At 43.7% G+C, this 13395-nt stretch overlaps 1 protein-coding gene across 1 annotated transcript; it reads left to right on the top strand.

Moving 5' to 3' along the window:
• The first annotated feature begins 1201 nt into the window (after nucleotides 1–1201).
• LOC124545465 (cuticle protein 7-like) lies at nucleotides 1202–12219 on the top strand. Its single transcript, XM_047124394.1, has 4 exons — nucleotides 1202–1248; nucleotides 5902–6084; nucleotides 8990–9185; nucleotides 11983–12219. The coding sequence occupies exons 1-4, from the start codon at nucleotides 1234–1236 to the stop codon at nucleotides 12036–12038; spliced, it is 450 nt and encodes a 149-aa protein (XP_046980350.1). The 5' UTR covers nucleotides 1202–1233; the 3' UTR covers nucleotides 12039–12219.
• The last annotated feature ends 1176 nt before the right edge of the window (nucleotides 12220–13395 follow it).

Here is a 13395-nt window from a genome sequence, read left to right as displayed (position 1 = left end):
CCGCTCCCCCGACCATTGTCAGTTTTCGCGACCTGGAGCCGCTACTGATGGGTCAAATGGGTCCTCAAGTGGCATCACGACGCTAAGTGCATCTCTGTTGATCAAAAGCGCATGGCGGTCTGGTGTCCCCCATAACTTCTCTGATCTGACAGGAACTGGTATCTCCAACCATGGTACGGCCAACAGGGGCGAAAAGCGTCACTGAACACCATAGACTATCGCTAGTGTCCCAGTTGGCTCTGGTTCTATACCCTGCAAGTCTCCGCTGTTTGTGGTGTGGCGCCGGCGGATAACTCGAGATCGTAACTTAGCTTCTAGTACCCTATTCCCGATGTTTCGTTGTGACGCACTGGCTCTTCGCGGATTTCAGCTGTTATCTTTTCTCCCTTCGTCAGAGGCAGCCGAATAATCCTACGATCTTAAGATGGTAGGTATTACTTCCTGAGGGAGTTTGGTTATTCTTCTTGTCTAACTATCGTCCTGAGTACATCTCGTCACCGTGTGCTTGGCAGTTGTTGCACTACAGACATCTGTCTGTGTGACCTGTCGCTATGACGCTCCCTCGTCCTTCATGGCAATGATTTGCCTTTCCCCACGCCCATGTGGACGTCTTCTGAGATCTCCACACGAAATTTTCCGAGAATGTTAGAAATACCAAACAACCATCCTGTACTTACATCACTTCTCATCTGTAGAAACTGTCTTTTCTACAGTGAAAATAAGTCTCCGTGATCACTAAATTTTAATTTAACGCTTACCGTAGGTATGGATATAATGTAGTATCACTTGGTCAAGTTGTTCATGGTGAACACCCTCCATTTCCGTCGTTGTAATAACAGTCAGAGGCGCCCTCAATATTTCGTATGCCTAGCATTCCACCAGACGGTTGCAACACGAATCGTTCTAGCGTGTATACACAAGTGCCGTAAGTCAGTTAATTCGTACGTCAAGTCATAACTGAGTCCGGGGCTCGGTTTGATTGTGTCACCTGCTCGCCCAGAGCTCGCGAGCTTTCGCCGCTGCTGTTGACAACTCTGCTAATCGCCCGCAAGAAACGGCAGCGCGCCGACACAGCATAGCAGGTACCGACTGCGGCGGAAAAAGGGAGGCGGACGCTTTTTACGAGGACTTACGCAGACTGAGCCACGGTCCTATCTATAAATGGTCCCGAATTCGGAACAGCAGCACCAGTTCGCTCATAGCAGCCGACAGAGTACCTCACTGGGGACAAATATGGTTCATGGACAGGTGAGCTCCATTGACATCAGTGCAACAGCTGTTATATTTCACACTCGTCCGCGTGAACACCTCATGTTCCTAACGCTAGGAGAACGCCCTGGAGTTATTTCCCTCAAACAATGACATGTTGCTGTTGGTAATAGCTACTCCGTTTTCTTCCACTTGACAGTTCTTTACATCACAGTTGTTTTATCTGTCTTTGATTTAGCGTTGATACACAACTACATGTAGTTTCAGAACGCTATTGACAGCTTTGCCATAATACGTCCGCGTTAAACTAGCAGTTCTACTTGAAGTTATGGTAATGAAAGAAAAGGATTAAATAAAATCGAATCATCATATGCTACAAACAGGTGATAGCGGATCTTAGGCCTCTCTTCGGATATACATGTTCCTAATTTAGATATTTGCTTGATATAGAGAGGAGTAACAATATTTGTCTACAACGCATATACGATCCAAAATGTATATCACTCTCGCCATAGGATATTCCTTCAGAAATGTAAATTACAGAAATTACATTGGAAATGGAAATGCCGCGTGGTGACTGGGGCCCCCTGTCGGGTTGACCGTTCGCCTGGTGCAAATCTTTCGAGTTGACGCCACTCCGGCGACGTGCGTGTCGATGGGGATGAAATAATGATGATAAGAACAACACAACGCCCAATCCCTGAGCGGAGACACTCTCCGACCCAGCCGGGAATCGAACCCGGGCCGTTAGGTATGACATTCCGTCGCGCTGACCACTCAGCTACCAGGGGCTGATAGAAATTACATTTATCCACCAGAACATTATCACCACCGACCTACTATCGATATAAACCCATCCAGGCAATAGCAACGTGACCTGGCGAGGAATGACTGCTAGTCAGACACACGCACGATGCATGTAGTATCATCGAACATGCTGTCCGTTTGTAGAATGGGGAAGGCGTGCGATGTATCTGAGTTTGACGACGGCAGATTGTGAGAGCCCGGAGGCTCGGCACGAGCATTCCTTTAACTGCATGGCTTGTCGTTTGCTCGAAGAGTGCTATGGTGAGGCTCTTCAACTTGTCCAGACGTCGTGAAGTTGGGCAGTCATCCCTCATTACACACTTCGAACGTCGGAGGCTGGACAGACTGGAAAACAGGACAGGCGACAAACTGTGGCGGAACTGACATCAGACATTAATGCTCGGCGGCGTACAGGTGTGTCTGAATACACAGAGCATCAAACATTCCTGACGATGCGTTTTTGCAGCCGACGACCCACGCATCTACCAATGTTAACACTATGACTGAAATAGGCACATGCCACCGACACTGAACGTTGGCGCAATGGCAGAGCGTTGCATGGTATGATGAATACCTAGTACCTTCTTCATCATGCCGATTGGAGTGTGCGAATCCGTCGCCTTCCAGTGGATTAGCTCCTTGAAACTGAGATGGTGGGACGGTGACAAGCTGGCGGCGGCTCCATTGTGCTGTGAGGAACATTCACGTGGGCATTCATGGGTCCAGTGGAGCTCGTGCAAAGCACCATGACGGCGAAGGAGTATCGTTCACTGGTTGCAGACCACGTACTCCACTTCATGACATCATGTTTTACGACTGCAGTGGCATTTTTCAGCAACATAAAGTGCCATGTGACAAGGCCAGGAGCGCGATAGAGTGGTTCGAGGAACACAGTGGCGAGTTCCAGTTGACGTGCTGGCCCCCCAGTCCGGCCGAACACATCTGCGATGTGACTGAACGTGGCGTCAGAGCTAGTCGCCTCCCCCTCCCCTCCCCCCAATTTACGGGAATTGGCGACTTGTGCAGATGTGAAGCCAACTCGCACGACCGACCCACCAGGGCCTCGTTATTTCCATGCCACGAAGCGTCGCTGTTGTTAGCCGTGACAAAGACGGACATACCAGCTATTAGGTAGGCTGTCATAATGTTCTGGCTGATCAGTGTATACATCTGTGTATAACCTACGTATTCTTGTATTTTCTTTACATCTGGAGGTATTAGGTCTTATAAGCAGAGTCTTAAAGCAGAGAACGTCCTGAATCACAGTAACTGTCCGGTGATATTATAGTCCAGTGATATTCTGACTGCGCTCAGGTTACGCAGAAGGTGTAACAAGCAGTAGGAGTCACTTTAGTAGACTTGTAGTACCAAGCGCTTTCTTTTACTGTTTTGGTTCCCATGAAATTCTGTGTCTATATTCTTACATGACTTAGGTGTCTTCTTAGTGAATCTATGATGTGCACTGTATAACGACCTATTCGATGAGTTTATTTCTTGAAACGCTGTTTAAAAAAAGAATGTCGGCAACTAATACTTCAGCGACGTTTCTTTCAAACGGAATACTAATTTTACTTATAATTTTATGTAGTCAAGACGAAACAACGTTAAAAGTGAGTTATCACTATAACGTTTGGCAGCCGCAATCAGTGTGCGTTGTTTGCTTGATCACTCGTAGTGAAATTTTCTCTATAGTATTTAAGTATTTTTTCCCTTTCATCGTCGATCAGTAGGTATAAAAAGCAATATATGGGAGATGAGATTCTTTTGGTTTTCGACTGCTCATTTCCACGGCAGTGCATTTCTATGTGTTATGTCTAACTGCCATATTTGGTTGGCACCTCGTTGTGGTATATACCAAATGGGCAGATGATGTGATAGTTGTCTACTTTTGTCTTTTCATTCGAAGGCACGACCGTACTGTTTCACACTGACACTGAGAAATAAAATTTGTGATTGTTACATTTCTGCTTTTCTTTTCTTTAGATTGGTTCTGTTTGATCAGTATTAATCAGCTTACGTAGCTATGTGCTTTGCAGGAAAGTTGACCATCTGCGTCATCTGATTCGTGTAATGGAAATGTAACATAAGTCTTCTTGAATTTTTGTGTCGGTAGACTTACAGCGAACTTCATCAGCTACTACTCACTGTGATGCTTGTGGCATGATTAGCGTTCAGCGGTAATGAATCAGGGTCTTCATTACGAGTTTTATTGCTGCTAAGCGAGATTTAAACCTTGGATTAATATTTTTCGTCGGAACTATTCGCGCAATGATTGTTCTTGATTAATATTCAGCTTACTCTTCATCACTAGCCTACTAAACTGTGATCTGAGTCGATGTCCTCTCCTGGATACGCCTTATAATCCAGTATCTGAGTTCGGAATCTCTGTCTGACCGTGATTTAATATAACATTTTTCCCGGATCTCCCAGCCGTTTCAAAGTATACCTCCTCCTCATGTGATTTTTGAGCAGGGTGTTCGCTATTTCTAGGTGAAAATTACTGCAGAATTCAATTAATCTTTCTCTTCTCTCATTCCTAGTACCAGGTTCATAGTAACCCTAACCCTTTCTTCTGCTGCATCCTTTATAACTGCACTCCAATTCTCCATGACTATTAGATTTTCGTCTCCCTTTACGTGTTGAATTACCAGTTCAGTATCGTCATATATTTTCTCTATCTCTTCATCCTCAGCTTGCGGTGGCTGCATGTATACCTGGATTATTGTTGTCGGTGTCGGTTTGCTGTCGATTCTGATCAGCACAACCCTATCACTGAGCTGTTCACAATTGCTCACTCTCTGCCCTACTTCCTACTCGTAAAGAATCCTACTCCCGTTCTGCTTCTGTTGATGTTCCTCTTATCTCATCTTACCAGAAATGCTTGTCTTCTTTCTATTTCACTTTTGTGAGGCCTACTATATCTAGATTGAGACTTAGCATTTCCCTTTTCAGATTTTCTAGTTTCCCTGCCAAGTCCAGATTTCTCACATTCCACGCCCGTACTCGTAGAACGTTATAGTTTCGATGATTATTCGATCTTCTTCTCGTGTTCACCTCTCCATTGGTTCACCTCTCCCTTGGCAGTCCCGTCCCGGAGATCCGAATGGGGGACTAGTCCGGAATCTTTTTCCAATGGAGAAATCATGAAGACACTTATGCAAGTACAGGCGACGCGTGCAGTGAATACCCATAATGTGTCTGTAATGCAATGGTTTTCCTTGCCACTAATGGGCTACGTGTGGGGGAATGTGAAGAGCATAGTTTACGAGATTCCAGTCGATACTCGCACGGACCTGGTTAGGATTACCGCAGCCGCAGAAGTAGTAAAAACTACTGGTTTCTTGAGCATGTAAGACAGTCACTTTGCGTCTCTGTACACTCGGTGTTGATCGTAATAGTCGACATTTTGAACTATACCTGCAGGAGAAGGTTTTTCCTTTCTGTACACTGAGAGAGCGGACTGACATTATTGTGACAAAAGCGTATTTGTTTCGTCTGAGGGTTGTTGCATTACTCTGTGTTGTGTGCTGTACCTTTTGGTTAATGCACATTAAAAACTTCTTCACTGCTGTGAAAGTACGTCCACAGACACAAGCGTGGTGGTGCTAACAAACCGAATAAATCAAAATTAAATTATTACTCTGTAACGAGATGCCTGACACCGTAGATAGCTTAAGCCAAAATACTGAGAAGCTATTCGCGAACAACGTGTGAAAGCTTGTCGATGGATTTCTGATTTACCCTGTAAAAGTATCTGACTTGCACATGCTGCTGTCGTGCACGAAATGATTTACAGACGTTGTATTTTTTCGTTCTTAAATTCGCTAATGTAAGTCGCTTTGCTGCTGCCTACAAAACGCCATAACACGGTTTATGTTCCTGCAGATGGTGTCGGCTCTGCTGTTGGCGGTGATGGCCTCCACGTGTCACCAGGCGATCTGCGGCCACGCCCACTCCTACGCCCACCAGACGGGTCCTGTGGTGGGTCCCGCCCACCCAGTCACCGTGGGACACGCCGGCTATGGGGGATACGGGCACGGTCACGGAGGGCACAGTGTGGACTACGTGGTAAGGCCCTAGCATCAATTCCTGTCAGTGCTCGTGAATGGACCACTACTATCTCTAAGCAAGACATTCTATGATTGCCGTGCGGGATTAGCCGAGCGGTCTAGGGCGCTGCAGTCGTGGACTGTACAGCTGGTCCCGGCGGAGATTCGAGTCCTCCCTCGGGCATGGGTGTGTGTGTTTGTCCTGAGGGCACTTTAGGTTAAGTACCGTGTCAGCTTAGGGACTGATGACCTTAGCAGTTAAGTCCCATAACATTTCACACACATTTGAACATTTTTCTATGATTATTGTGGCCAATTTATTAATGCAAAATCCATATTATAAGCCAATACTGAACTTCCGAAAATTACGAATTAATCTGTTGAAACTGGAAAATGTTTCAATAACACAAATGGCAACTTATTTTATTTGCGAAAAACAGCAAATACTTGAGGTCACGCAACAATTTATTCAGCTCTGTTAGCGACAAACTTTGGAAATTTACTCTCACGACAACGAGAAAAAGTCATTTCACCATTAGTATGAACCAAGATACGTTCACGTGATGGAGTTGCTTAAACCGGCAAAATAATCACAGCTATTTCTACCTGTTTACAATACGCCTTCGTTCCCTCCAGACGAAGTAAAGTTGTATAATCGCCCCTACGTCTCTCTCTCTCTCTGTCTCTCGACATCATCTGTCAATTGTTGTACAAACCTGTCAGTTTACAGACAGGTCAGTTATTCAGTATCAATAAAAGTAACAAGGGTACACATTTACCATTAGACCTTAAGAAGGAATGCCGAAAACACTTCCACAGTGCTATGGGAGTATCATTTCCACTTTTTGCTAACTATGGCTCAGAAGTGAAGATTATCAAAGTGTAAATGAACTGCTTTCAACTCGGTCTGGATTGCATAAAAAGTTTTATTATGTAATTTTTGAAAACATATCTCTTTGAGCAGTTAGCGTTTCGTGGAGTCGTAGCACCTGCTCCATCCAGTACCACCGACCACCACAACGTGGTAGGTTTGAAGGTGGTCTAAAACAGCCCGAAACAGGTAACCTCATATAAGAAAGAAGTTTCACTGCGGTTGTGACTGTTCAGGTTCATTTTTAAGATTTATTGTGTGGTTATAGATTTCAACAACATTTGCTAATCAGGAGACGAAAATAAGGTAGCAACCGGCAAGAACAATTCCATATTCTTGTTCAACTTTATGCTTTTGCTCTTGTAATGATATTATCTCATGTTGCTATTGCTGCCACGCGGAGTGCCCGCGCGGTTTGAGGCGCCAGGTCACGGGCTGTGCGGCCTCTCCCGCCGGCATGGGTGTGTGTGTTGTCCACAGACACAAGGGTGGTGGTGCTAACAAACCGAATAAATCATAATTAAATTATTACTCTGTAACGAGCTGCCGGATACCGTACACTCAGTCCTGATCGTAATGGTCGACATTTTGAACAACACCTGCAAGAGAAAGTTCTTCCTTTAATACGAGCTGTACTGTACACTGACAGAACGGTCTGGATTCCACAAAAAGATTTATCATGTAATAATAGGGACCGATGACCTCAGCAGTTTGGTTCCCTAGGAATTCACACACATTTGAACATTTTGTTGCTATTGCTGTGTTCCAAATGTTGCTCAACATCTTATAAATTAATGTTGGCTCCTTGAAAACTTACGGCCACATGAAGTCTCCGTGCTGAATAGGGCCTCAAAGCCAGAAGCTTTTTTTCGTGGTTAGAACGTTTAACGTCTTAGCAATCCACGCAAAACTTACGGCTCATCCTCATAAATTCTACCAATTTATCTCTCCCGTAATGTTTTAATTTTTCAGGGCGTTTCAAAGCAGTGTATACCCCAGTGAAAGATCAGTTCTGAAAACAACCCTGAGGTTTGGTTAATCCTACGAGGGCTACTTTTTTCAACCACCATTCGGTCGCGAAATTGGGACCACAGTGAGAATTCGGTGGAGCTTTACGCAGATGTATTGCTCAGTCTCTAGTATGCCCATGTAATTCAGCCATGTCGCGTTTTTCAGTTCTGAGCACACAGTGAACGCTTCTAGGAACAACAGTGTCTCCCGCCAAGCGTGAAGTGCCTGCTGGGAGGTTTCGCCTGATTTCGTGCAGCTTATCTAACGTGTGATGTGTTTCCTTCTTCATGACAGTTCTCGGCCGCAAACTGCAGGTGAACGAAGCCTATCCTGCAGCGTTTTCAGTGGGGAGCGTTTGATCACCCGCCACGCAGTCCGGACCTGGCTCCCTGTGATTGTCATTCCTTCGCTCTCCTGAACCGCTGGTTATGAGTACAGCATTTTTGCACAGACAACGAGCTTCACACCGGCGTAGGGAATTGGCGAAAACAGCAGGAGGCTTCCTTCTCTGACGAGGGTACTGAAAAGTTGGTACCACGCTACGACAGATGTCTAAGTCGGAGTGGTGGCTGTGTAGTAGCTGGAAAGTACAGTTAAATGTTGCAAATAAAATTTTTGATCTTCCCTGTGAATTCCATTTCGTGACTATTCGGAGGCTGAAATAAAAAATAGCCCCCGTATCTTCCAATAGTGGTAAGGCCAGCAATGTAAGCAGGATATTTTCTATGAGTTAGGGACAGGTGCTGACAAAATTCGAGCTCTAAGGACGATTGTGAGTCCAGCATGGGTAGCTAAGTCGTTAAGTCCAGTGCCAGCGAAAGACAAGGTCCAGCTTTCCGAGTCCCAGACCAGGGCGCAATTTTCATTTTCCAGGAACTTTCAAAACGGCGTACACTTCGCTGCAGAGATACATTTTGTAGGAAAAACTGTTTTCATGTCTAAATTGATTTGACACTATACTAACAGAGGGCTTTTATCAACAACCAACAAATAAAATTACGAATTAGTTTAATGTGACTGACGTGATTGTATGCTTTCGCAGGCGTACCCGAAGTACGAGTTCGAGTACGGGGTGTCTGACGGGCACACAGGGGACCACCACTCCCAGAAGGAGCACCGCGACGGAGACGTGGTGACTGGCGAGTACTCGCTCAAGGAGGCGGACGGCAGCGTGCGCACCGTCAAGTACCACGCCGACAAGTCCGGCTTCCACCCCGTTGTGCACAACTCGCATCACGGTGAGAGACTCCGATACTATTGTGGTCTTGAATTCCAAGACTGGTTTGATGAAATTATCCATGCTAATCTATCCTGTGCAAGTCTTTTCATCTCTGCATAACTACTGCAATCGGCTTCCACTTAAACCCATACAACCCGTAGCCAAGCCTTGTTATTGCTTTACAACTTTTACCCTCCATACTTACCTTCATCACCAAACACGATTCCTTGATGCGTTCGAATGTGTACTGTCAACTGATCCCCTGTTCTTGTGCCCTAAAGCTCTTCACTTCCCAATTCGATTCGCCGGCCTCGGTGGCCGTGCGGTTCTAGGCGCTCCAGTCCGGAGCCGCGCTGCTGCTACGGTCGCAGGTTCGAATCCTACCTCGGGCATGGGTGTGTGTGATGTCCTTAGGTTAGTTAGGTTTAAGTAGTTCTAAGTTCTAGGGGACTGATGACCACAGCAGTTGAGTCCCATAGTGCTCAGAGCCATTTGAACCCAATTCGATTCCTACCTCTTCGTTAGTTATTTTATCGACCCATCTAATCTTCAGCCTCCCTCTGTAGCACCACATTCCAGAAACTTCTATTCCCTCTTTGTCTGAACTGGTTGTCGTCCAATTTTCACATCCATACGAGGCTACACTCTTGATAAATTCCTTCAGAAAAGACTTCGTAACTTTTATGCTAGATGTGAATAAATTTCCTTTTTTCACAATCGTTTGTCTTTAAACTATTATTCTGCATTATGTATCCCCTCTATTTCGTCCATCATCCGTTATTGTGCTTCCCAAATAGCAGAATTCATGTACCACTTTTAGTGCTTCATTTCCCAATCTAGTTCCCACAGCATTACTGGAATTAATTTGTTTACATTCCCTTACCCTTCTTTTACTTTTGTTTCCATTCAGCCTCTTTTCACGACATTATCCATTCCGTTCAACTAATATTAAAAGTTGTTTCTAACCTCTGCTAACGTCAAATTTTTATCTCTCCTGTCTGTACTTTTCCTTTCCAAATTTCTCCCCGGTTTCCTTTACTGCTTGTTCAATGAGCGCCTACATTCAATGAGCGCCTACAGACTGATAGACGACGGGGACAATCTCTAACCCTGTCTCAGTTCCTTATCAACTTTATGGATGCAACGCAGGAGTAAGGGTGAAGAACAAGAATGTGCTGATGGTTGATCCTAGCTACGCACTAATACGAAGAGAAGATCGTAGTTAGGGATTCTCGAAAATAAGTTCCTGTATATTCAGGAACAGTCTGTTGTTTTAGGGATGCTGATGGAGATGGAAATGTACTGCAATGCTTACTTTAAAGAGTGCAACACTTATAGCCTTCATTTTTTTTCCATCTAGTTGTCTACAAGATCGTCAAAGCTGTAGTGAGATAAGAAAGGAAGCAAGATTAGGGTTTCACGTTCCGTCGATGACGAGACAGTTAGACAGATCTCAAGCACCGGTTGGGAAGTGAGTGATGTCAAAGAAAATGCTTCCCTTTCGACAGAACAATCTCTACCTTTATCTTAAGTAATTTAGAGAAGCCACGGAAGACGTAAATCTATGTGGACGAATGGGGATTTGAATCATCATTTTCTAGAATGCGTCTCTAGCGCCTTTCCACTGCGCCTTTCACCGAGCCTCGCTCTTACGTCGGCTAATTTATACCACTCACATGTGTGTGGTTGACTGAATAGTCTCATCACTCGCGAAATTTCGTTACAAACCCTTGCTTAGTGTTATTCTTAAGCTACTTGTAAAAGGGACCTGACAATGATCATTGATTAAAGCCATAGTTGCTTTAAATATTGCTGCCGTTATGGGCCATCATCAGATACTGTCAGCTGGTTTACTGTATAATTCCTGATCTTCAAGTCAAGTATTTTTGTACTGAGGCAGCCATACACGGCGACGAAATTGTTTCAGAGCAAAAATTCTGAAACCATCTGAAGGTGGCCATAATGATCGAGCCAGTAGTCGCCAGTAAGTATTACATCACAACTATGATTGTCGTAAATAGTCAATCCTAACTTTCCAACAATTGTTGTGTCTCAATGTCGACACTATGTCTACCCTTACAAAAAGAGTTGAATTTCTCGAAAAGTAATGTTATTTGAATTTCGTATCTGAATTTTTCTCTACAGTCAAATTAAAATGAAGCACTGGGAGGATTTATCATGCACAGAAACAGAAACTTAGCGAAAAGTTGACTATGTAATCTTCCGACAAGACAGAGCTCCTGCGCATCGTATCATTTGTGTTATTTTCTTCATGTGAAAATCTGTCATTGATGTACTAGCAGGGATGGCTTCAATGAAAACCAGAATTTATGAGCCTCACTCCTTTAGCTACTTGCCAGCTCAGTAAGTTACCGCATCATGATCAAGTCAACTATATTCCAAATTTGTAGAAGAGAAACAGAATGACATTTGGTACAGATAATGAACTATGTCATTAGTTCTATGTACGTTCGGCAACAAATGGAAGCCAAATCGGACAGCAGTAAAGTTACGACGGTTTTTAGATTGTCTTATTTAGTACGTATTTGAATAATTGATTGTTGAGGCTTGTGTCGGTAAATGATAACATGTATATATTTGAAAAGTTGATTATTCAAGTTTATATCGGTAGTGATACCAATGTCTTTGTCTGTGGTTTTACGGACGTGGGGTGTCTTAGCTACATTTCGTACTAAGCTCTACAGCGAAGCATAAACTTAAAATGCCGAAGGGCTAATATTTTGAAGATGGTCCTATTAGATGTGACAGAAATCCTTTGCTTTGCAGCGCTAATACTTGTATTTACTCCTCCTCAGGTTACGGGGCTGCTGTGGGAGGTGCTGGACCAAGACGTGGGTATGGATACTACTGAAGGTGTCCCGCTGGGTTCCACAGCATATCGACAGCATTCCTGTAATGGACGTATCGATGGATGTTTTATGTTAACATCTTAATGTCAATAACTGTTCATTATTATTCCATTGAATACTCTTTCTTGATTGTGGTATTGATATAATCTGATGATAACACAGTGAAATTTCTATCACTGAAGATACGAGCTATCTTATCATACCAAATGAATCAGAATGGTGACATTGTTCTTATTTTCTTCCTCGTGTAAATATAATCTGTGTTGCATGTTGATTTTATACATTTTTGTACTGTTTATGTAATAAATCTAAAAATAATAAAAACAGATTCCTGTTAAAAAAAGAACAGCTTCATTTTATTTAGCTTACGAGATAAGGCTCCTCTGTTTTCTTTTTCAGTTATGAAATCCGAGGAAAATATCGAGGCAGATAAAAATTTGTTTTGGATAATCCAGTTTTAGAACAAGTGTCTCAGATATCGTATTTAGGTTATGCTGTAGGTTTTGATTTGCACCCTGTTATTGAAAATAACATACACAAATTCCACGATTTCTGTGGTACCATTAGCAGAACACTAGGCCATGAAGTACAAAAAGAAACTATCATGACATTCTGTAGACTAATGGTAGTTCCCGTATTAGCCTACGGAAGCTATGTTAACACACACATACACACACACACAAACACACACACACACACACACACACACACACACACAAAAATGAAATTCAGAGAGCAGAGATGCGATATATTAAGGAATTAGATCGCCCCTGAAGAGCTAGTGCTGATTAATTAAGTTGCGCAATGGAATTTAAAGAAAGCGATAATTTATGGGTCTATGAGGATTGTATCTGTTGCGTGGGTATTACTTTACTTTCTACTTACCTAATGATATGGGCTTCATTAACTGTGACAGGAATATCAAGGGGTAAAATATATTCATAATGTATTCCATAACTGGGAGTTTAGATATTGAAGGAATTAAACATCCATTATAAACAGTGCTGAATCCAGTATTACACAGTTGGCCAAGCCACCATTTGTTGGCAACGTTCTTAGGTGGATGGGTGTAGCAATTTAATTACGCCGATTTTCCGTCGTCATTATCCTGTCGCGAAGTTCAACAACAAGTATGCAGTAACTGCAAAGCCAAGAGGACGATAGCTAAGGAAAGAATATTGCTGGGGCAGAGCGAACGATCATTATTTGCATAAAGCCAACGAGTTGACCTGCCTATCCAGCCCCATCAAGCTGTTGGTGCAAAGTGTTCTTACCGGAGTCAGAGATCATGGTGCGTCGTGCCATAAAGGTGTCAGCTCGAAAGGGCACTCAGTCTCTCTTCAGTCTGGATTTCAAGTC

Source organism: Schistocerca americana, chromosome 8 (genome assembly GCF_021461395.2).
Source record: "Schistocerca americana isolate TAMUIC-IGC-003095 chromosome 8, iqSchAmer2.1, whole genome shotgun sequence".
Classification (NCBI taxonomy): Eukaryota; Metazoa; Arthropoda; class Insecta; order Orthoptera; family Acrididae; genus Schistocerca; species Schistocerca americana.
The sequence above is the reverse complement of the archived record's forward strand: the minus strand, read 5'-3'. Positions and strand labels throughout refer to the sequence as shown.